General features: G+C 45.0%; 1 protein-coding gene across 9 annotated transcripts in view; it reads left to right on the forward strand.

The window, feature by feature from the left end:
- Positions 1-25,608, forward strand: part of BIRC6 (baculoviral IAP repeat containing 6) — a 771,630-nt gene that overhangs the window by 500,264 nt on the left and 245,758 nt on the right. For 7 of the 9 annotated variants that reach the window (XM_063917949.1, XM_063917952.1, XM_063917956.1 and 4 more), the window contains 2 exons: positions 4,227-4,356; positions 24,036-24,071. In XM_063917949.1, coding sequence (XP_063774019.1) covers positions 4,227-4,356; positions 24,036-24,071 — 166 coding nt within the window. The remainder of the gene's footprint in view (positions 1-4,226; positions 4,357-24,035; positions 24,072-25,608) is intronic. The other 2 variants (XM_063917953.1, XM_063917957.1) reach the window with 1 other exon arrangement.

The raw sequence follows: 25,608 nt of genomic DNA on the forward strand, positions 1-25,608 counted from the left end.
CAGTCGGTCCGTGGCATTTTCAGTTTCAGGCTCTTCCCTTTGGTCTATCCATGGCTCCTCGAGTATTTACAGAAGTCATGGGTCATGTTGTCGCGGTTCTCCGTTGTCAGGGAGTCAACATCACTCCATACTTGGACGATCTGTTGGTCAAGGCCCCGTCAGAGGCGATTCTCAATCAGAACCTGCGTCTAACGATAGAGACTCTGCAGTCATTCGGATGGATAATAAACTTTCCAAAGTCGTCTTTACTCCCTTCCCAGAAAATGATTTTTCTGGGACTTTTATTCGACACCAACAGCCAGAAGGTGTTTCTTCCTACGGACAAGATTCAGGATCTGCAGTCCAGAATCCGGACCCTGTTGCACTTGCCGGTAGTGTCGGTCCTCAGATGCATGCAGGTGTTAGGCAAGATAGTGTCTTCCATCGAGGCAGTCCCATATGCCAGATTTCATGCCCGACCTCTTCAGGCTCAGATTCTCGGCTGTTGGACTCGGACGGATCCACGTCTCGAATTGCAGTTGATCCGATTGTCGGTAAAGACTCGTCAGTCGCTTCACTGGTGGCTTCAAAGTCACAATTTGAGAAAAAGGAGCGCCGTTCACGGTTTGGTCTTGGATGATGGTCACCACGGACGCAAGCCTCAGCAGTTGGGGAGCAGTGTTCCAGACTCATCACTTCCAGGGGTGCTGGAACAGTCACGAGTCGACATTACAGATCAACATTCTGGAATTGAGGGCAATCCGGTATGCACTCCTTCAGATTCAGACCATGTTACAGGGTCATCCAGTTCGTGTGCAGTCCGACAATGCCACAGCAGTGGCTTACATCAACAAACAGGGAGGAACTCGCAGCTGGTCCGCCATGAGAGAAGTCGCTCAGATTCTCACGTGGGCGGAACGGTGGGTTCCAGTAATATCCGCAATTCACATTCCAGGAGTCGAGAACTGGGAAGCGGATTTTTTGAGGAGTCACATGATTCACCTGGGAGAATGGGAACTTCACCAGGAGGTGTTTCTCTCTCTAGCGGCCCGCTGGGGAATGCCCGACGTAGACCTACTGGCGTCTCGCCTCAACAAGAAGCTTCCTTTCTACGGCTCGCAAACTCAGGATCCTCAAGCATTTCTGATCGATGCTCTAACAGCCCCGTGGCAGTTTCATCTGGGTTACGTGTTTCCGCCAATTCCGCTGATTCCACGTCTACTTCAACGCATTCGGCAAGAAGGTCTCTCAATAATTCTGGTGGCTCCAGATTGGCCGCGCCGACAGTGGTACACACTTCTGCGCAGCATGATCGTCGGAGACCCCTTTCGTTTCCCCCTGCGACCAGATCTTCTTCTTCAAGGACTTTGTCGCCACCCAGATTTAAGTCGGCTGGCTTTGACGGCTTGGTTCTTAAATCCAACATTTTAAAAGCAAAAGGTCTTTCTCGTTCTGTTGTGCAGACGATGATTCGGGCTAGGAAACCGGTGACTTCTGGCATTTACCATAGGGTATGGCGTATTTACATTGCTTGGTGCGAAAAGTGGGGCTTGACTCCGCATTTGTTTAGACTTCCTCGCCTGCTTTCTTTCCTTCAAGAGTGCCTCGAGAAGGGTCTGAGGCTTTCTTCACTGAAGGGTCAGGTTTCGGCCTTGTCGGTTCTTTTTCAAAAGAAACTAGCGATCATTCCAGAGGTTCAGACATTCCTTTAGGGAGTACTTCGGATTCAACCACCTTTTGTTCCTGAGGTTCCTCCCTGGGATTTAAACTTGGTCCTTACGGCCCTTCAAAAATCTCCATTTGAGCCTTTGGAATCTGTAGAACTACGTTATCGAACACTAAAAGTTGTTTTTCTTTTAGCTATTGCCTCAGCTAGACGAGTGTCTGAGTTGGCGGGCCTTTCTTGCAGGCCGCCCTTGTTAGTGTTTCATGAGAACAGAGTGGTTCTGCGGACTAAGCCATCTTTCCTTCCAAAGATTGTTTCAGCATTCCATTTAAATCAGGACATTGTCCTTCCAGCATTTACTCCGTCGTCTTCTCCCGGGGAGAACTCCCATTTGGCCCTCCTGGATGTTGTTCGGGCCTTACGTGTTTATTTGTCTCGCACGGAGTGTTTCCGTCGTACGGATACCTTGTTGGTCTTGATTGATGCTCCCAAACGAGGTTGGCCGGCTTCCAAGAACACTGTGGCCCGTTGGGTAACTTCGGCCATCAGACAGGCGTACGTGTCTTCAAATGTTTCGGTTCCTGACTCGATTAGGGCTCATTCGACTAGAGCTGTTGGAGCCTCTTGGGCTGTTCACGGTGGCGCATCTATTGAGCAGCTGTGCAGGGCGGCGACCTGGTCGTCGGTCCACACTTTCACAAAGTTTTACCGTTTTCATACTTTTGGTTTGGAGACTGCCTCTGTTGGGCGTCTTATTTTACAGACTGCTATGCCGTCGTCGTCTCCCTCCTCTCATTAGCTTGCTTTAGGAAGTCCCACAAGTAACGGCGCTGCATCCCCCAGATGGATAAAAGAGAAATAGGGATTTTTGTTTACTTACCGTAAAATCTCTTTCTCTGATTCCATCTGGGGGACGCTGCGATCCCTCCCATGGGTTTGTCTGGTTTAACCGGTTAATTTTTTTCGGTCTATCTCCTTTGACTTGGCTAAACGTTAACTGAGGTGCTGGCTAGACAGGAAGGAGATGGGAAGGGTTAGAGGGGGGAGGAGTCAGGTTTTTAATAGTTCTGTGCCAAACTCCACAACCACACACCTCTAACCCCACAAGTAATGGCGCAACGTCCCCCAGATGGAATCGGAGAAAGAGATTTTACAGTAAGTAAACAAAAATCCCTATTTTTTTTACTGCATTTTGTTGAAATGTATCCGCTCGCTTTGCTCGTCATGCTTCAGGCGCAGTGGCTGGCTCCAGTCCACTTCGCTGGCCACAAGGTTACTAATGGTGATCGTTTGTGACATATATAGTCAATTTGATGAAATGCGTCCTCTCGGGGGCTTGCTATGCTTTGAGGCTAGATGTATGAGGACACAAGGTGGAAAGTATTGAGCCTTGCCTTCACTATGGTAGTGTGTAATGGGGAATGATACATCCCCTCCACTGAATCTGGTGTTAAAGGTGAGTGAATGCTCTGCCTGCAAGCCTGCAGTTCTAATCAAAGTAAGCAATCATAAGCAAAGGGCTATAATCCATCCATGAGAAAGCAGTTCCAATAACTGAAGCATGCTGGTGGTGGAGGCAACTATTTTTCCGCAAATGGATAGTGAGACAGTGGTGTGCAGTTGACACAGTTGATTAGAGTAGCCCTAGAAGGAATAGTCATGAACGGGTAGATACTTATGATAGATTGATCGTAAGGCAAATCTGTTAAACCCATCCACTGACAAAGATAAGACAAACCTGTGACATGGAACAAGTCCTACTCAAAAATGGTGTATATAGCTACACATCGCAACATATAACACTAGAAACAAATAATATAGATTAGAACGAGGGCTACTTTTACTTCTACTGTATAATGTTAGCAGCATGATGATTTTGGAGGATTGTTCTCTAACAAGTACAGATTCTAAGGCTAGAAATTGGAACTCCTACAAAATTGTCACCTGTTCCTTTTCCGGTATGTATTGATTATGTATTAATTTTACACTTGCTCTATATAAGCAGACATCAACTGTACATCTGTTACCCTTATGTCCTCTGCTTATCTAGGGTGCAGGCGTGAGCAGGCTTTTCTCCAGGCACAAAATGACATGGTCCTCACGTGACCAAGCACGTTTTGTTCAATGTCAAGTCTGGGGTTTTTGCTTTTCCGTCTTTTTGCTCTTGACATCCTGAAAGCTTTATCAGGGTTAGCGTGTCCTAACCACTCCATTAGTAATTCACATCTTAAAAATGCATTCCTGAAGCTGATAGGTCCACTTGACTTCTTTAGAGAATTTTATAAATCTCACCATTGGTATAAATGTGTATTGTGAATGTTACAATTTCATGTATTAGAATTGCTTTATTGCTGCGCACTCTGTTGTGTGCCTGTGTATATTTATACATACATTCTATTTTTACTCTGTGGTATTGACCATTGTGACGGTAAGAGATTTGTCTATTTTTTGTCTTACCCACTGCTAATTTGCTGTGAAATATTTTGTTTATTACCTTATAAGCAGTGAAATACGTAAGTGTATAGTATTGCTGTATGTATTGAGAGGAAACAGAAATAATGAACTTAACTGTCTTTTACAGTTGTACAAAGGCAGAATCAATGCTACGAGTCACATCATCCAACATCCGATGTATGGAGCAGGGCACAAGTTCCGTACCCTGCACTTGCCTATCTCCACCACACTAGCGGAACTTCTTGACCGGGTCTCAGGCAAGCTATAGATCTGTTTTTATACCTAATTGTCCATATATATGTAACAAATGAATATTAGCGATAGTTCTGAATCTATCTATCTATAGTATTTGTTTATAGGTTCAGTGTATAAAGTGCAAAGCTAACAGGAAATTTGAATGTTAATAATAAACTTTATGCCCACACAGTTCATTATTAGCAACTTTTTTTGATTAGCCTTTTTTATATATTTTTTTTTAAATCTAAAAATGTTCATTCATTTTATGTGCTGCTTGCGTTGGAAAACCATTTTCCTTACATTATTACACTGGACTCAAAGTCAATAAGGCTACAACAGTTAATTGTCGTAGACAAAGCCTCCCATCCTATCATTACATGAATAATACTGTATGTTAGTTCCTCATCTACCCTACTTTCTGCTTTAGTCTATGGATCTACTGTAATTGATTAGAGTTGAATTTTGAAGCTGGGTTTTTTTTCCGTTACCCCTGTTACAGTAAAATTACTTGCTAAGATTTTTGTTTTCTAACCTTCTGTGGTTTTATTAACTCCAAGGAGTTAACATATGGAGAATGCTGTGTGCAGTTGAGAACCAGCTTTTCACGTGACACAAAATGGCTTGGCTGAGGAAATGCTTATGTGCAGGCTAGCGCTGTGTAGAGCCTTCCAGCAAGCAGCTTTCACTTTAAGGGCTGAGCAATTGGAGCATCTACCGGGTTCTATAGATGGTTTATTTTAATATTAATATTTAACATAGCAGCCTAGTAAACAGTATGCCAGGAAAATACCATACCATGACACACACGAAGGTTACTCCACTAAATAGTACATATTGTAAGGCACATTTTCCTTTACACATTTAATAGGAAGCGGTGTCAACCATCATAACAGCACAGCCCTGGTGGTAAAAAATAAATTGATAACCTGTGGGTTTATCATAAATTGTTAATTTTTATAACGTCTTTTAAAATTACTTTTCAACATTAAAATCCGCTATAAGTCACAGAGCATTAGCAACATAGGAATACCTGTGGGATGCATATAAAATAAGTGTATTTCTCTAATGTCCTAGAGGATACTGGGATGGTCTAGTATCATGGGGGTGTAGATGGGGTCCATTGGAGCCTGGAACTTTAAATTTCTGTGCTGGCTCCTCCCCTCTATGCCCCTACCGCAGACCCAGTTTAGAAAAAAGTGCCCAAGGAGCCGGGTGCATTCTCTGGAGCTCCAGAGAGTTTTTCTTTAAATGTATTTTCGCTTGTTGTTTTCAGACAGGACTGATTGGCACCAGTCTGCCTGCGTCGTGGGACTTGGTGGGGAGGAGGGTGGGTGGGGGGGGGGGGGGCACGACGACAACCGCTACCAAAACTCATACAAGGGTTAATGGTCCGGATCCCTGCTGACAGGACATAGCTCCTGAAGGGGGTTGCTTCGCTCGCTCACAGCGGTGAACGCTCTCCCGAACAGCATGTAGCCACCCCTAATTGCTGAGCTGAAAATGCGCTGGTGGTGAAGACAGAATCGGGGTCCCGGTTAGCGGGCCCCTGGTTCTGGTGGCGGCATTAGGACAGTGGGCACACAGCTCAGAGAGGGGCTGCTGTTGTCCCTCTGTATAAGCCCACAAACTGACGAAAAAAAGGGGTTTTAACCCCATTTTGTATGCATAATTGTAACCCTACCAGTATAAATTATGCGGTAACACCATGCGCCATTAAGGGGGCGTGGCTTCCTGGAGATCGGGACCAGCGGCTCAGGGCACCATTTCCTCCTTCACAAACAGGCTGCATGCAGAGAAGCGCTGCTCCTCCAAGGACCCTCAAAAGCACCTTGTTTGATACCAAATGGGTATGTAGTGGGGTAGAGTAATATACTGTATGTAATATTCTAGGTCCCTCACAATAAGGTTCCTAGTTACTGCCCGGCAAAGCATTGCTTTAGCTGTAGAGGCAGGGTGTGCCGGTTTCTCCCTCTCTGTCTCAACCCTAACGGGCTCTCTGGGTTACTGTGTTTTCACCTATTTCCCTCCTCCCCTAACTCTGTTGTGTGCACAGTGCAGCCCCCCTTCACAGCCCCTCTTCACAAGGAAGCAGCACTCGGGAGCCAGGATGGCTGGACTCAAGTAAAGGAATGATTACAGACAGTCATCTGAACTGGCTACTGCCAGGCAGGAGAGGCAAGATTTTAAAAAAATCTATGGATGATTTTATGTTACAGACTTCTGACCAGAGGCCAGCTTCTCAGCCTCATCTGCTTATTTCACAAAAAACGCACACTGCCACATGTTCTCCAGTCTGACTCAGATGTCGATATGCCAGACCTGGATGAAGGGGAGGTGGAAGCTGATAAAGGAGATGGTACCCTGTCTCAGGGAGTGGAAGCTCTTATATACTCTATTCGGGAGGTACTGAATATCCATGATAAAGAGATGGAAATAGTAGAGGAGTAATTTATTTGTAAAACCAAAGTCTACTGCTACGTTTCCAGTCTCAAAAGAATTAAACACGCTGTTTAATGAATCTTGAGTTAATCCTGATAAGAAATTTCAGATACCTAAGTGGTTACTGACATTTCCTTTTCTCCCCTGAGGATAGGAAGGTGTGGGAAAATCCTCCTACAGTGGATTGCTTCCAATGCCATTAGAGGAAACCGAGGTAAACCACGCAGACCAGCGGCTGCTGGTTCCCTGGAGCAGAGCTCAGGCTCTACCTCTTCCAAGCCCTCCACCTGACGGTTGGCCCCAGCTTCGGGAAGACATACAGGTGGGTGCACGCCTAAAGTTTTTCAGTGACATTTGGGCAAAATCCTGCCGGGACCCTTGGGTACAAGACCTAATCTCCCAGGACTACCAGTTGGAGTTTCAAGTGCTCCCACCTCACAGATTCTTCAAGTCAAGCTTGGCAGTTTCACCTATAACAAGGGCTAACTTGCAAGAAGCCATTCAAAACCTGCAGCACATGCAGGTCATTGTTCCAGTTCCACTTCTACTCCGAAAACAGAGGCTTATATTCCAGCCTGTTCATGGTACAAATACTGGACGGTTCGGTTAGGCCGATCTTGAACCTCAAATCTCTGAACCCATACTTACGGGTGTTCAAATTCAAGATGGAATCCCTGAGAGCAGTGGTTGCTGGACTGGAAGAAGGGGAGTTCCTGGTATCCCTAGATATCAAGGATGCGTACCTGCACATACCGATATGGCCGCCTCATCAAGCTTACCTCAGGTTTGCACTAAAGGAAAATCACTTCCAGTTCCGGCCCCTACCCTTTCATCTCTCCACAGCACCAAGGGTGTTCATGAGGGTGATGGTGGAGATGATGCTCCGGCTACGTGTGATGGGAGTGAACATCGTTCCATACTTGGACAATCTCATAAAAGCAGTGTCCAGACCATGTTAGTTGGAAATCATCGACTTGACTATGCAACTGCTCAGGAATCACGGGTGGATTCTCAATCTGCAGAAGCATTAACCTGACTACGCGACTGATCAGGAATCACGGGTGGATTTTCAATCTGCAGAAATCCCAACTGGAACCTTCGCAGAGGCTTCAGTTCCTGGGGATGAGACTGGACACACGGTGGCTCAGAAAGTGTTCCTTTCTATGGACTAGGCACTGACAATTCAGTCAATGGTGCACTCCATTCTGAAACCAACCAAGATCTCGGTGCATCTTTGCGTACGCCTCCTGAGAAAGATGGTAGCCTCATACAAGGCAATTCAATATGGAAGATTCAATGCCCATCCGTTCCCGCTGGATCTACTGGATAAGCAGTCAGGATCACACCTGCACAGGTACTAGGGGATATTTCTTTTACCAAAATCAAGGATTTCCCAGTTGTGGTGGTTGCAGATCCTCCGCCCCCCCCCCCCCCCCCCCGGTGGAGGGTCGGATTTCAAGCTTGAATACAGTTGACTACGGATGCGAGTCTCTGCGATTGGGGTGCAGCGACCCAGGGGGCACAGTTCCAAAAACGGTGGTCGCCTCAGGATTCTTCCTTTCCCATAAATATTCTGGAGCTCAGGGCGATTTAAAATGCCTTTCTACAGGCTTCTTCTCTCCTTCTACATCAGGCCATACAGGTCCAGTCGGACAACGCCACAGCGGTGGCGTACATAAACCGATAGGGAGGAACAAAAGGCTGGGCTGCAATGCGTGAGGTGTCCAATATGCTCCTCTGGGCGTAACGGAATGCCAGGGCCATGTCGGCCATATTCATTCCGGGAGTGGAAAACTGGTAGGCAGATTTCCTCAACAGACACGATCTGCACCTGGGGGAATGGGGCCTTAACCCGCAGGTGTTTCAGCTGATGATTCTTTGGTGGGGCTGCCCGCAAATTGACATGGTGGCTCCTCGGCTCAACAAGAAGCTGCTGCGTTATTGTACCAGAATGAGGGATCCTCTGGCCGAAGCGGTGGACGGTCAAACGACGCCGTGGGTTTGCTGGTTGGTCTACCTGTTCCCTCCAATTCCTCTCATTCCCAGATTTGTGAAAAGACTGAAAATAGAAAGCGTTCAGGCAATTCTTATTGCCCCGGATTGGCCTTGCAGGGCCTGGTATGCGGACCTTCTAGCCATGTCCCTCACAGAGCCCTGGCCTCTGCCACTTCAAGAAGATCTTCTTCTGCAAGGGCTGTCCGTCTGTCCAGACTTACCGCGGCTATGTTTGATGGCATGGAAAGGACTTCCCTTCCCGACAAGGTTCTCGACTATGGTCCTAGCCAGGAAGGTGGTCTCGTCAAAACATTACCATCGCATATGGAAGAAGTATATCTCTTGGTATGAGGTTCAACAGTATTCTACTGTGGCTTCTCATCTTGGTCGTTTCTTACTCTTCCTGCAGGCAGGTGTGGATATAGGCCTACGCTTAGGCTCCATCAAGGTTTAGATCTCGGCCTTGTCTGTCTTCCAGAGACAGTTGGCTGTTATCTCGGAAGTCCTGACGTTCTTTAAAGCTGACCACCCTTTGTTCCTACCACAGCTCCGTGCGTTCTCAATTTAGTTCTGACCTTTCTCCAATCGGACTGGTTTGAACCTTTACTCAGGTTGGACACGAAGTATTTGACATGGGAGACTGTCATGTTGGCCTTGGCAAGGCGTGTTTCAGAATTAGGGTCCTTGTCCTGTGAGAGCCCTTATCTGGTGTTCCACAAGGATAGAGCGCAGCTCAGAACTCGCCTGCAATTTTTACCTAAGGTGGTGTCTGCGTTTCACATCAATCAACAGATAGTGGTTCCTGTGGTGTCTGACACATTTGTTACGCCAAAGTCCTTGGATGTGGTTCGGGCTTTGAAGGTTTGTCAAGAAGAACAGGAAATCTGAACCGCTTTTTGTTCTCTGATGCTACCAAGATTGGCTGTCCTGCTTCGTAGCAGTCAGTTGCACGTTGGATCAGGCTTACTCTTTGGCAGCTTTGCTGCTGCCGAGATCTGTTTAGGCCCACTCCACGCGGTCGGTGGGTTCTTCCTGGGCGGCTGCCCGGGGTGTGTCAGCCTTACAGTTATGCAGAGCTGCTACTTGGTCAAGTTCGAACACGTTTGTAAAATTTTACAGGTTCGACACCTTGGCTACTGAGGATCTTCAGTTTGGTCAATCATTTTTGCAGGGGTTTCAGAACTCTCCCACTTGGTCTGGGAGCTTTGGGACTTCCCATGATACTAGACCATCCCAGTATCCCCTAGGACATTACAGAAAATAGGATTTTAATACCTACCGATAATTCCCTTTCTCGTAGTCCATAGGGGGTACTGGGCGCCCGCCTCTCTGCTTCGTCGTTTCTGCAAGTGTTGTTCTTGTTTGGGTCTGCTGTTGCTGTCCCTATTTTCAAGTTGTGGTTAGCGTTGCTATCCTCTTGTTGTATTGTGTGCTGCTTCGTTTCTCACCACTTTCTTGTCTATTTTCCTCCTCTCAAAGTATGTCCATCTCCTCGGGCACAGTTCCTAGATTGGGTCTGCGGGAGGGGCATAGAGGGGAGGAGTTAGCACACTCAGAAGAAATTTAAAGTGCCAGGCTCCAATGGTCCCCATCTATACCCCATGATACTAGACCATCCCAGTATCCCCTACGGACTACGAGAAAAGAAATTACAGGTAGGTATTAAATTCCGATTATTGCTTGTTTAGAGAATGGTACTGCCTGTAGAAAACCTGGTGATAGAGCTTTGGAAAGTTATCCATATGGCTACCACCTGATCAGTTTGTTGTGTTATGCTGCCCAAGTAGAAAGCCAGTACTCCAGCTGATGTACAATGCTAAGGTTTAGAAGGCCAGGAGTATGAGCTGCTTGTTATTAAGAAAGTACTTATTGACCCCAAAGCTCCAGAATTAATGTCTTTCAACTTGAACTTGATCTTAATCCATGCTAGATCTTCATTTGGCCTTGATGACCCCACTCTTAAACAGGGTGATGTATGCATTGGTCAGCAATGGGTAACTTATTCCCTTTCAGTGGTTTGATTTATATGCAGCCCAACGATCAACCTCAGGTGCTAAAGTGCAATCCTTAAGGGCCGTACACACGGGGAGATTTCTCCCAGAGATGTTTGCTTAGTGATCTAGCACAGAACGCTCAGCACACAGCGGTGAAATTAGCAATCTAACTAGATTTGGCCTGCATCTAGGCCAATCTAGTACCGGCGATAGCGACAGGCGGGGCCACACATCACTATCACTATTGTGCATACACACGGAGAGATCCGTGCTTAATTTCTAAATCAGATTGCTTAGAAATTAAGCACGGATCTCTCCGTATGTACCCCCCCTTTAGCGTATAAAAATAGCTCTGAATTTGACAATATTTGCACAAGAAAATGATCTTCATAAGCAAAAAGGAAAAAAAAAAAAAAAAAAAAAAAAAAGACTACTGAAAGTAATAGATTTTCTTTTTACAGTCACTGTGTATTTGGAAAGTGACACTTGTATTATTTTTGTGTGGAGTCAGGAGTTTGGCCTTTTGACTCCAACTTTTCACTGTGAATTCAACGGCAATAAAATAATATAGACATGTTTCATTCACTTTAGGTAATTATTTCAAGAACCGCAAATCACACTGTTGTCCATTGCACAACGACAGTTTAATACTTTTAGCACATTTGAGCTCACTTGTATGCAAAAAAATAAATACAGTACATCTTTATAATTTGCAGTATGAGCATGTTTTTTTTCTTTACACATTCTTGATCAGTTTTATACAAATTCCAGTAGTGCAGACACATTTGTGATTTAGGACACCTGCGTAAACAGAATGTAAATAATCAAGGTATGATAGAGCATAGTGGATGCTGTACTGTCATTGACTTGGGGATAGAGGAGGTGAACTACAAAAACGTGGAAATTACGGTTGTGGACAGGGATGCAGTTAAAATGCCAGCTGTCAGGATCCCGGCGTTCACAATACCGATGCGAAATCAGTGTACAGTAGTTGGGTACTTTTGTAAATCAAATTACATTATTAGTATAGTGGACTCTTAATATAACGCATATTGTGAAACGTAATCTACAGTTACCAACCAATGTATATAGAACAGTTGTAAATAATTTCCTTTTTTATACAACATAAGCCTATCATGCAGAGCTAGAAATGTATAGTCGCACACCTAAGTCCCTGTCCCAGTGGAGCTAACTGAACGTTTCACTCGCTCATTTTGGACCAATTTAGTTAATCTAATTAACCTATTAGTGTAAAAAAAAAACAGAGGAAAAAGATTCAAACATTGTGAGGCCATATAACTTCTGTGCAAATAGCACACTGCTTGAATTCAAAACAAGACCTCCTGTATAGCTATTCGTCTCCCTATGCTATCCCAACAAATCTTTTAATAGACTTTAAAATGTGCTTGGAAGTCTAGTTTGTTTTGTTTACAGATGTGTCCTCCTACATCTTTGCTGTAGTCTGTCCCATGAGAGACTGCTAGCGCTGGGTGTCTTTTTTTTTTTTTTTTTTTTTTTTTTTAGGGTGCATCTCTTTTTGGAGAAATGGTGTCTTAAACGCAGTGCGATGTGACTTGTACGCACCACTTTATCTCCATCGAAGGCTTAGGAAGTAGACCCCAAAGTCTATGAATCTACATACGACATACTATGATGAAGCAGCTGTGGTTTTTTCTCTAACGTCCTAGTGGATGCTGGGAACTCCGTAAGGACCATGGGGAATAGCGGGCTCCGAAGGAGGCTGGGCACTCTAGAAAGATCTTAGACTACCTGGTGTGCACTGGCTCCTCCCACTATGACCCTCCTCCAAGCCTCAGTTAGATTTCGTGCCCGGCCGAGGTTGGATGCACACTAGGGGCTCTCCTGAGCTCTTAGAAAGTTATAGTCTTAGAATTTGTTTTTTTTCAGTGAGACCTGCTGGCAACAGGCTCACTGCAGCGAGGGACTAAGGGGAGAAGAAGCGAACTCGCCTGCTTGCAGCCGGATTGGGCTTCTTAGGCTACTGGACACCATTAGCTCCAGAGGGATCGACCGCAGGCCCAGCCTTGATGTTCGGTCCCGGAGCCGCGCCGCCGTCCCCCTTACAGAGCCAGAAGCAGGAAGATGGTCCGGAAAATCGGCGGCATGAAGACATCCTGTCTTCACCAAGGTAGCGCACAGCACTGCAGCTGTGCGCCATTGCTCCTCATACACACTTCACACTCCGGTCACTGAGGGTGCAGGGCGCTGGGGGGGGGGCGCCCTGAGGCAGCAATAAAAACACCTTGGCTGGCTAAAATACCTCAATATATAGCCCCTGGGGCTATATATGAGGTAAATACCCCTGCCAGAATCCCAAAAAAAGCGGGAGAATAGGCCGCGAAAAAGGGGCGGAGCCTATCTCCTCAGCACACTGGCGCCATTTTTCCCTCACAGCTCGGCTGGAAGGAAGCTCCCTGGCTCTTCCCTGCATTTCTACAGTACAGTAAGAGGGAAAAGAGAGGGGGGCACTAAATTGGCACTGTATACAGTATAAGCAGCTATTAGGGACATAACTCAGTTAGTCCCTGTATATATATAGCGCTCTGGTGTGTGCTGGCATACTCTTACTCTGTCCCCCCAAAGGGCTTTTGTGGGTCCTGTCCTCTATTTGAGCATTCCCTGTGTGTGTGGAGTGTGTCGGTACGGCTGTGTCGACATGTTTGAGGAGGATAATGATGTGGAGGGGGAGCAGATGCCTTTAGCAGAGATGTCACCCCCTGCGGGGCAGACACCTGAGTGGATGGTATTATGGCAAGAAATGAGTGCACGTATAGACTCCTTACATAAAAAATTTGACGACATGCCGACTGTGGGACAGCCGAGTCTTCAGCTCGTGCCTGTCCAAGGGTCTCAAAAGTCATCAGGGGCTTTAAAACGCCCGTTATCTCAGGTGGCACAAGTAGATGTCGACACGGATACTGACGCCAGTGTCGACGACGATGAGTCAAATTTAATGCCCGTTAAGGCCATTCGCTGCATGATTGAGGCAATGAAAGAGGTGTTAAATATTTCTGATTTACATCCAGGTACCACAAAAAAGGGTATTATGTTTGGGGAGAAAAAACTACCTGTAGTTTTTCCCCCGTCAGATGAATTAAATGAAGTATGTGAAGAAGCGTGGGCTTCCCCTGATAAGAAATTGGTGATTCCTAAGAAATTACTAATGGCGTTCCCTTTCCCGCCAGAGGATAGGTTACGTTGGGAAACACCCCCGAGGGTGGATAAAGCGCTCACACGTTTGTCAAAAAAGGTGGCACTACCGTCCCAGGATACGGCCGCCCTTAAGGAACCTGCTGATAGAAGGCAGGAGGCGATCCTGAAGTCTGTATATACACACTCAGGCATTATACTCAGACCAGCAATTGCGTCAGCTTGGATGTGCAGTGCTGCCGCTGCATGGTCAGATAACCTGTCAGAAAATATTGACACACTAGACAGAGACACGATCCTGTTAACAATTGACCATATAAAAGACTCAGTCTTATACATGAGAGATGCACAGAGGGAAATCTGCCGGCTGGCATCTAAAGTAAGTGCACTATCTATCTCTGCTAGGAGATGCTTATGGACTCGCCAGTGGACTGGAGATGCAGATTCCAAAAGGCACATGGAAGTTTTGCCTTATAAAGGGGAGGAATTATTTGGGGATGGTCTCTCCGACCTAGTTTCCACAGCAACGTCTGGGAAGTCAGCATTTTTACCCCATGTCCCCTCGCAGCCTAAGAAGGCGCCATTTTATCAGGTTCAGTCCTTTCGATCCCAGAAAAATAAGCGGGGAAAAGGAGGGTCTTTTCTGTCAAGAGGCAGAGGCAGGGGAAAAAGGCTGCAGCAAACAGCAGGTTCCCAGGAACAAAAGTCCTCCCCCGCTTCCTCTTCCAAGTCCGCCGCATGACGGTGGGGCTTCACAAGCGGAGCCGGGTACGGTGGGGGCCCGCCTCAGGAATTTCAGCGATCAGTGGGTTCGCTCACAGGTGGATCCCTGGATCCTTCAAGTAGTATCTCAGGGATACAGGCTGGAATTCGAGGCGATTCCACCCCGCCGTTTCCTAAAATCCGCCTTGCCGATTGCTCCCTCAGACAGGGAGGCAGTGCTAGCGGCAATTCACAAGCTGTATTCCCAGCAGGTGATAATCAAGGTACCCCTACTTCAACAAGGCCGGGGTTACTATTCCACACTATTTGTGGTACCGAAACCGGACGGTTCGGTGAGACCCATTCTAAATTTGAAGTCCTTGAACACATACATAAAAAAATTCAAGTTCAAGATGGAATCGCTCAGGGCGGTTATTGCAAGCCTGGACGAGGGGGATTACATGGTATCCCTGGACATCAAGGATGCTTACCTACATGTCCCCATTTACAATTCTCACCAGGAGCACCTCAGATTTGTGGTACAGGATTGCCATTACCAATTCCAGACGCTGCCGCTTGGACTCTCCACGGCACCGAGGGTATTTACCAAGGTTATGGCGGAAATGATGATACTCCTTCGAAAAAAGGGAGTTTTAATTATCCCATACTTGGACGATCTCCTAATAAAGGCACGATCCAAGGAACAGTTGTTAGTGGGAGTAGCACTATCTCAGGAAGTACTGAGCCAGCACGGTTGGATTTTGAATATCCCAAAGTCACAGCTGGTCCCCACGACACGTCTAATGTTCCTGGGAATGATTCTGGACACGGCCCAGAAAAAAGTGTTTCTCCCGGAGGAGAAAGCCAGGGAGTTGTCTTCTCTAGTCAGAGACCTCCTAAAACCAAAACAGGTATCGGTGCATCACTGCACGCGAGTCCTGGGAAAGATGGTAGCTTCTTACGAAGCAATTCCATTCGGCAGGTTCCATGCCAGAATCTTTCAGTGGAACCTGTTGGACAAGTGGTCCGGATCGCATCTTCAGATGCATCGTTTAATAACCCTGTCTCCACGAACCAGGGTGTCTCTTCTGTGGTGGCTGAACAGTGCTCATCTTCTGGAGGGCCGCAGATTCGGCATACAGGACTGGGTCCTGGTGACCACGGATGCCAGCCTACGAGGCTGGGGGGCAGTCACAAAGGGAAGAAATTTCCAGGGACTATGGTCAAGTCAGGAGACTGCCCTTCACATAAATATTCTGGAACTAAGGGCCATTTACAATGCCCTAAGTCAAGCAAAATCCCTGCTCCTACACCAGCCGGTGCTGATCCAGTCAGACAACATCACGGCAGTCGCCCATGTGAATCGACAGGGCGGCACAAGAAGCAGGACGGCGATGGCAGAAGCCACAAAAATTCTCCGATGGGCAGAGAATCATGTACTAGCACTGTCAGCAGTGTTCATCCCGGGAGTGGACAACTGGGAAGCAGACTTTCTCAGCAGGCACGACCTCCACCCGGGAGAGTGGGGACTTCATCCAGAAGTCTTCCAAATGATTGTAAATCAATGGGGTCGTCCACAGGTGGACATGATGCCGTCCCGCATAAACAAAAAACTAGAGAAGTATTGCGCCAGGTCAAGAGACCCTCAGGCGATAGCGGTGGACGCCCTAGTGACACCGTGGGTGTACCGGTCAGTGTATGTGTTCCCTCCTCTACCTCTCATACCAAAGGTACTGAGAATAATAAGAAAGCGAGGAGTAAACACAATTCTCGTGGTTCCGGATTGGCCAAGAAGAGCGTGGTACCCGGAACTTCAAGAGATGATCTCAGAGGACCCTTGGTCCCTGCCGCTCAGACAGGACCTGCTACAGCAGGGCCCCTGTCTGTTCCAAGACTTACCGCGGCTGCGTTTGACGGCATGGCGGTTGAACGCCGGATCCTGAAGGAAAAGGGCATTCCGGAGGAAGTCATTCCTACGCTTATTAAAGCCAGGAAAGATGTTACGGCAAAACATTATCACCGCATATGGCGGAAATATGTTGCATGGTGCGAGGCCAAAAAGGCCCCAACAGAGGAATTTCAACTGGGTCGATTTCTGCATTTCCTGCAAGCAGGAGTGAATATGGGCCTAAAACTAGGCTCCATTAAAGTACAGATCTCGGCTCTGTCGATTTTCTTTCAAAAGGAACTAGCTTCAGTACCTGAAGTTCAGACATTTGTGAAAGGAGTGCTGCATATTCAGCCCCCATTTGTGCCTCCTGTGGCACCGTGGGATCTCAACGTGATGTTGAATTTCTTAAAATCACATTGGTTTGAGCCACTAAAAACCGTGGATCTGAAATATCTCACGTGGAAAGTGGTCATGTTATTGGCCCTGGCATCAGCCAGGCGAGTGTCAGAATTGGCGGCTTTATCATGTAAAAGCCCTTATCTGATTTTTCATATGGATAGGGCAGAATTGAGGACTCGTCCCCAGTTTCTCCCTAAGGTGGTGTCAGCGTTTCACCTGAACCAGCCTATTGTGGTGCCTGCGGCTACTAAGGATTTGGAGGACTCCAAGTTGCTAGACGTTGTCAGGGCCCTGAAAATATATGTTTCCAGGACGGCTGGAGTCAGAAAATCTGACTCGCTGTTTATCCTATATGCACCCAACAAGCTGGGTGCTCCTGCTTCTAAGCAGACTATTGCTCGTTGGATTTGTAGTACAATTCAGCTTGCACATACTGTGGCAGGCCTGCCACAGCCTAAATCTGTCAATGCCCATTCCACAAGGAAGGTGGGCTCATCTTGGGCGGCTGCCCGAGGGGTCTCGGCTTTACAACTTTGCCGAGCAGCTACTTGGTCAGGGGCAAACACGTTTGCAAAATTCTATAAATTTGATACCCTGGCTGAGGAGGACCTTGAGTTCTCTCATTCGGTGCTGCAGAGTCATCCGCACTCTCCCGCCCGTTTGGGAGCTTTGGTATAATCCCCATGGTCCTTACGGAGTTCCCAGCATCCACTAGGACGTTAGAGAAATTAAGAATTTACTTACCGGTAATTCTGTTTCTCGTAGTCCGTAGTGGATGCTGGGCGCCCATCCCAAGTGCGGTCTATCTGCAATACTTGTACATAGTTATTGTTAACTAAATCGGGTTATTGTTGAGCCATCTGTTGAGAGGCTCTATCGTTTCATACTGTTAACTGTGTTTCATATCACGAGTTGTTCGGTGTGATTGGTGTGGCTGGTATGAGTCTTACCCGGGATTCAAAATCCTTCCTTATTGTGTACGCTCGTCCGGGCACAGTACCTAACTGAGGCTTGGAGGAGGGTCATAGTGGGAGGAGCCAGTGCACACCAGGTAGTCTAAGATCTTTCTAGAGTGCCCAGCCTCCTTCGGAGCCCGCTATTCCCCATGGTCCTTACGGAGTTCCCAGCATCCACTACGGACTACGAGAAACAGAATTACCGGTAAGTAAATTCTTAATTTTCCCATACCAATTTCTGTTGTGTTTCATATACAGGCCTCAGCCACACACAGATATACAAGTGTTGCATGTTAAATTAATAGTTTTCTGGTGCGTCCTAGTCGCATTGCGTTGCGGCTTAATACACAGTTTTGACAAAAAAAACAAGATGCCCGACATTAGTAGAGTTGCATGGAACCTGTCGGCTCACTCCCGCCAGGCATCTTACTCTACATGGCATATTGAGGCTAGGTGTATGGTATAACCTTGGTATAAACTTCCGCTACAGATATTACTCTCTCTCTGGTCCTCAGAGACAAAAAGAAAGATGGAAGGGGAGCAAAAACCGACCAATCGTGTAGTAGGTTCTATCCAAAATGATTTTCTAATATAAAACACAGTTTCCCCTTTAGAATAACGATGTGCGTACCCTACTCACATCCATTTAAGGGAGTGGACACACATAAAGGTATCTTTTATATAAGAAAATTATTTTGTATAGAACCTACTACACAATTGGTCTGTTTTTGCTCCCCTTCCCTCTTTCTTTTTGTCTCTGAGGACCCGAGAGAGTAATCTCTGTCGCGGAAGGTTATACCAAGGATCACGAGACGTAGGATTAAAAGATACCTTTTATATGAGGATAATTTCACGATTTAAAATGAGTACAGTACGAATGCCTTTTTCCTTTCACACAAAAATTCCCATGTGAGAAGAATTTAGAAAATGAAAAATCTATTAGAACAAATACTTTACACGAACAGCCTCTTATCACTTATTACTGAAAGATTTTGGACTCTCTGAGACTTTATATTCTTAAAGACTTATTTATAATATAGACTTGATATTTAGACCTTTGATTTATGCGTGATGAGTGCAGAAGTGATATCTAATTTTTGTTGTAGTCGCTGTTGAGTGACATCCATTAGATATCATCAATGCAGCCTTCAGGGGCGCAGCAGCGCTCTACAACATCTTTCCATATTAGAAGATAAAGTATTGTTGTTGAAGATAATTCCAGAACAGTCCACAAAATATTTTCAAGTATATTTTATAAGGGTAGCCAGTAAAATTGTATCTTTATTAAAAACATGGGGTCACTAGAGAATACCATGGCTATAGCTGTGCTGAGCACGAAGAATTAACTTTGAGATACCTCAGGCTCCTCCTCTCCTCTAACCCACCCCTAGGTTCTAGGTACATTTATGAGCTGCATCTGCAGCTGTTTTTTTTTTTTTTTCTTTTTTTTACCTTTTTTTATTTTACTGGGGCTGGCTGCGGCTATGCCCATTGCTCTAGCAAGCAGAACTCTCGCCACAGATAGCAGATGTGCCCACGCAGATTGTGGACCAGGAAGGATACTGTGGTCGCTACCGAACCTGAAGGGGAGACAGGTTAGTATTCCCACAGTTAGCAACTACATCACTGGCTTCATGCTAAGTTCCCCCCTCAATGTTACGGCCACTGTAGGGTGAAGACCCAGTGACGCGGATATCCATTGTTATTGCCCCGAGGGTGAAGGCTTCTTCCCGCTATCTACTCCTACTGCCTTTGGTGTGTTTTCTCACTGAAGCCCACCAAGGATCCTCCCCTTCCACCAGGTCGCTGTGCAGTCAGTTTTTGAGCAGCGCTGTTGCAGATAGAGCTCCTTGCCTGCAGTGAGTGTCCTGGTCTTCCCTCCTATACCTCGCACAGGCCCAGGTTATAGTGTTTTCTGCGGGTGTGGTATAGAAGATTTGCAGATCCAAAAATCCATCTGGTTTTCCCATGAGGAAGAGTTTGGAATAAAAAACAGTTTCTCTTTTATGTAGTGGCGCAGTGGATATACCGTCCAAGTCCAATAGTGACTAGATGCAACCTTACAATGCACGGATCTTGTATGGGTTGTGCGGTAGACCTGTGGTGAAAAAACAGTCAGGAGGAAACGGCAATAAAGTCAGGGGGTAGTCTCTTTTTTTTTTTTTCAATACCTTGCACGTAGTCTTCCTACAAGTCAAGCCTGTCAAATCCATTCCCAAACCCCCTTGCAAACAGTCCTTCTGACAGGCTTGACTTTCAGCTGGGGGCTGCTACAGCGGTAGGCAGTCTTCAATTGTTTTGTAAGAAGACTACGTGCAAGGTATGAAAAGGGACTACCCCCTGACTTAATTGCTGTTTGCTCCTGACCGGTTTTTCATCACAAGTCTAACCTCACAACCCATACAAGATCTGTGCATTGCAAGGTTGCATCAAGTCCCTATTGGGCTTCAAAGAGGTACTGGTTTTATTCCAACCTGTTTTTCATGGGAAAACTAGATGGCTTTTTCTGACCCATTCTGAACATAAAATCACAGCGCATTCATCTTCACAAGTTCAAACTGGAGTCCCTCAGGTTAATTATGTACTTTCTGGAACCAATAAATTTTCTAATGTCACTAGATGTAAAGGACGCTAATTTGTACATTCCAACTTTGGTTTGGCATCAGCTTTTCCTACGCTTTGTGGTCCTCTCGTTTAACTATAATTTTCTGGCTTTGCCTTCTGAGTTGCTGACGGTTCCTCGAGTGTTCACCAAGGTCATGGTGGCTGTTCTGCAGCTTCGGGGATCTGGATGATTTCTTCATTGCAGCCTAATCTGCAGACGTGCTACAGGAATACCTGAAGCTAATGATTTAAATACTTCAGTCCCATGGGTGGCTCCTCAGTTGATTCAAATCCAGCCTCGTTCCTTCTCCGAAAATGAAACCGTTATGGCAAGTCTTCGAAAATCAGGCCCAGTGGGTTTCTCTCAGTTGGGGCAAGATTGTCTCCCTTCAGACATTAGTGCAGTCACTATTCTGGTTATGATAAGTGTCTGTACACTTCTGCATAAGCGTTCTCAACAAAATGATCTCCAACTCTGACACAGTGGCATTTACACAGAGCCATTCCAGGACCCACCAGTCGGAAAATCTGGCCAGGTGGATTGGATCTCGCATTCAGATAAAGTCCCAGTTGCTAACATTATCTCTGTAAACTCGTCTCACTCTCCTGTGTTGGCTTTAAGCCTCTCACTTGACAAAGGACTCTCATTCATCATTCAGGAATGGACTCTCCTTACGACAGATGCCAGCCTCAGGCTGTGGTGCAGTCACTCTCACTACAACCTTCCAGGGTTGTTATATGTAACACGAGTCCTGGCTCACAATCAGCATCTTGGAACATTGGGAATCACGTGTCAGACAAGACACCTACTCCAGGGTCGTCCAATCAAGATGTCTCAGACAATGCCAATCTTACATCAGTCATTAACGTAGTACAAGGAGCCTCCAAGCCATGAGTGAGGTGCGCAGGATTCTCAGGGGGGTTGAACAGTTCCTACCAGATCTGTTGGCAGTCTACATTACAGAGGTCGACAGCCGTGTGCAGACTACCTAAGCCATCAGTATATTCATCCTGGAGAATGTATGTGTTGTGTGCGCCTGGTTTTGTACTCCTATTCCTCTCCTCTCTGTGCCCTTTTGGGCTTTTGTTTAAAGTAAACTACCTGCCCAGGAAAGAGGGTGGGGTATAGTGGAGGGCAAGCCTGGGCTGTCTCAAAGTAAACTGTTACCGTCCAGCTATACTCATGGTATCTCAAGTGTCCCCTCAGAAAAACAAATTTATCAGGTAAGATCCAAAATCTTTTTCTTTGTGTGCAAGATAAAGTCTTGGATTACTTACCTCGCTCTAAAGAATTCTCCAAAAGGTCTGAAATCCACTTAACCATGTTTCATCATATGCTGAAATGGGAGCAGTGTAGATTAAATCAACTGCTAGCTTTATTTATAAATGGCATCGATCATGGAGAAAGAGATCCAGTTATTACTGTACCAGCACTTTAGTGGTTCAGGCAGAGGACAGAACTTTCTGCAGGGCTCTTATGACCTACTAGATATGTTTAATAGAAAAAAGAATGGTACAATCTCACTTTCTGCGCTCCAAATGCTCCTTCACTTGAGTAGTCCTAACACCGATGACATTGTTACATGAAACAAAGAGATATAACACAAAATAGTGTGATACTGTATATGAGATAAAAGTTTTTTCCCCAGTGTGGAGGGAAACTAAGGTGATAACAGTCCCAGAAAAGATCCGACGTCCACCTTCTTATGGGGTCACCCAAAGTGATGAGGACTTGAACGTAAATTCTTACGTGTATGCTTACTTCTATAAATATGGTAGAAAACACATAAAGGTTTCTTTACTGGAGATGATGTTTTATTCTCTCCTCCTTAGACCATGTGATATGGATAGATGTCACTCATGGAATTATATGCGAAATTAAAATACGGGAAGCCAATTAGGGCAAAGCAAAAACCCTTTTATTATTTTTAAAACCAAACAAACGACCAGTCATACCCAAATTGGGGAACAGAGATGGACTTCAGCTGACACAGTAACATCCGGATATCACAATGCCATATGATCCCCTCAGTGAATATGCTGGTTTAAGAACATCAATTTACACTGTATCGTATCAACGCGTTTCGACGCTCACCGGCGTCTTTGTCAAGATTACAAGTTTTTTCTTGTTACTAGATATGTTTGGCTGCTGATTAAGAAGAGAATTCTTCTCATGACACACAGATTTGTAGGAACACTGTATTTTATACTCCTTTCACACTGAGTCTTTAACCCATCCTGGGACAACCTAGGTCCTGTCTCGGTGTGAAAGGCTCAACCTGGGTTGTGTGTTGCAATCATGGTTATTCCTGGGATCGACTTGTATAGGCTGCAGTGTGAAAGGTGCGAACCGTATTATTCAACTCCGGTTACAGTAAACTAATCTCATTGGTAGTTCAGCAGCAGTCAACGACAACCTTTTCATGAGTTATCTTAGTGAGCCTGTAAATAAATTGTTCACTTCTAATGACTCACACATTTTGCAAGACAGACACTGGTTCAGTGTGAAAGGGGTCGAGATCCCCACCCCTCCCCCCGGGGTCCAAGGTGCAGTGTGAAGATATGTAACATGGATTGAAACCATGTTTAGTATCTTGGGTCAAACCTAGGTTAGAGCCGGCTCTAACCTGTGAAAGGGATATTAGATAGCTAGACAATATTTCTTGCCTGGAAAATAAAAAAGCCAGGTAGCATAACATTTTTTGGCAACATTCTGTAGAATTCTGTAGATGCATCCATCTGCCTACTGGCTCACCATGAAAAACTGAATGTAGGTTCTTTTTTTTTTTTTTACCTTTGACCTAACAATACATACACTGTTCCAAACTGTCTTTTTGAATGACTGTTCCGCATACGACTAGATATTTATAAATTATTTTGTTTTCTGCTTTTTGTAGAACTGTTGAAATGTTACTCTTACATAGGCAGGTATGGCTGCTAAATCTGTGTGCCAGGCAGTGGGATCTGTATTTGCATGTATTGTAAATCTAAAAGATTTGGCCAAATCTCTGCGAGATGTTGGTTGGGATTCACTGTCTTTTAGGATGCTTGCACTCTGCATTTTGAAACCAATTAACACTCTGCATATTTGTTGAGTTTAGGTTAGAGACACAAAGGTTTATGCTTCTTGTGTCCAGATGAATGCAATCAAAATGCAGTCGAGAAAAAAATGAATAACAATTTGTAAGATGTTTTCTTAATCATAAGTAAATGAAAACATGGTGCCACTCTTCTCGTCCATCTTCTTTCTTAAGATATATTTTACATATGAAGTGTATAATGCTTTTTATGCAGATTGTTTTTTGGGGTTTTTTTTTTAGACCTAGAAAAATAGAGTAGGAATTGTTTCATCTGTAACTTAACACAAATGTAAGTTGCCTACAGTGGTGTTTGGGGAGTGGTCTTTTATTCTTATTAGATGTCGGATAAAAAAAAAAATCATAAATTGCTTAGTTTTTACAGTAATGTCTTGACATTGAACCCAGTTTGAACCTCTGTCTGTTGGTCCTATGACCTTGATTAAGTCATTTTGTTTTCTTGTGCCTTAGGCAGTAAAATTGAATTTGAAAGCTGGGATTCACAAAGTAAGTGATTTGAAACAAAGCTTTCCGTAAAATGTCAATAGCAGTAGGAAAACCATTAGTAAACACGAACATAACCTAAATGACCTTGGTCCCAGTTTTAGATTGCGCCATTTAGTGTTTAGCGATATACCTTTTTGCATAGTAGAAGTGTATGTTTAGTTCAATGTTTGTTTTTCCATACTATATTTTATTAAGTCACACAGCTCTCACGCCGACCTACAGATTGGCAAAGTGACTTCTTTTGGTCATTATTTATCATGTCATTCTTGTCTAACGATGGACAATTAAATGGATGAAAGTCAAGTGTTTTGAATTTGTTATTGCATTATACAAGAAATGGAAATACATTCAGAAATAGCTGCATTTGACCTCTGAGTCATGTCCATGAAAATGTCACAGATAAAACAAAGTGCTCTTTAGTGAGTAAAAAAATCTGTTTGGAAAAGCATGATTATTTTCCCAAAATACATAAAATGTTTCCAAAGTCAAGGACAGTGCGTTCATAGACAAGTGCTCGTGCAGCAAGTGTGTGTGTATATATTAGTGATTTAGCATCTGTGAGGTACAGTGCTATCGCAAGTAATCATTCTTGCATTGATAAATTGTTCTCCTCTTTAAGTCCTTGAATAATGAAATTTTTTCTTTCTTGCGCTTATTGCTATGCATGTTACGTAAATTACTGCTTTAATGAAGGGATTTGCAACCCTAAGCGCTAAATCTTCCATAACTGGAGTACCGAATGTCTACTCCGCCTTCTTTGACAGCTGAAAGAGTCTTCTAGGGCCTAATTCAGAGTTGATTGTGGCAGCAAATTTGTTAGCAGTTGGTCAAAACCATGTGCACTGCAGGGGGGTGGGGGGCAGATGTAACTTGTGCAGAGAGAGTTAGATTTGGGTGGGGTGTGCTCAAACTGAAATCTGAATTGCAGTGTTAAAATAAAGCAGCCAGTATTTACCCTGCACAGAAACAAAATAACCCACCCAAATCTAACTCTCTCTGCAAATGTTATATCTGCCTCCCCCTGCAATGCACATGGACTTGCCCAACTGCTATCAAATTTGCTGCTGCGATCAACTCTGAATTACCCCCCTTGTTCTCTTTCAGCTCACCACCTTAACAGAGGTATTGTCATCCTTAAAATGTGTGTGTACATACATACATACATACATACATACATATATACATATATATATATATATATATATATACACACACACACACACACACACACACACACACACACACAGTGGTGACCAAAATTGCAGACACTTATTCAAATTTGAAGGTTTTTCAACTTCGAATGCTTAGAAAATCTGTTACATATATCAAATGAGAGGAAATTTAATGCTGAATTCAAAACAATATACAGGGGTCAAATATTTGCATTGCAAGGGAAGTTATGCAGTGAAAACAACACTTAGGGTGAAAACCCCTGTGTACTTATGATGTCACTGTCCTATCAGTATTTCGTTGGGTATCCTTTATTTTACAAAACAGCAGCACAGCGACGTGGCATTGAGCCAACCAATGTTTGGAG

The sequence above is a fragment of the Pseudophryne corroboree genome, chromosome 4 (assembly GCF_028390025.1).
Source record: "Pseudophryne corroboree isolate aPseCor3 chromosome 4, aPseCor3.hap2, whole genome shotgun sequence".
Taxonomy (NCBI): Eukaryota; Metazoa; Chordata; class Amphibia; order Anura; family Myobatrachidae; genus Pseudophryne; species Pseudophryne corroboree.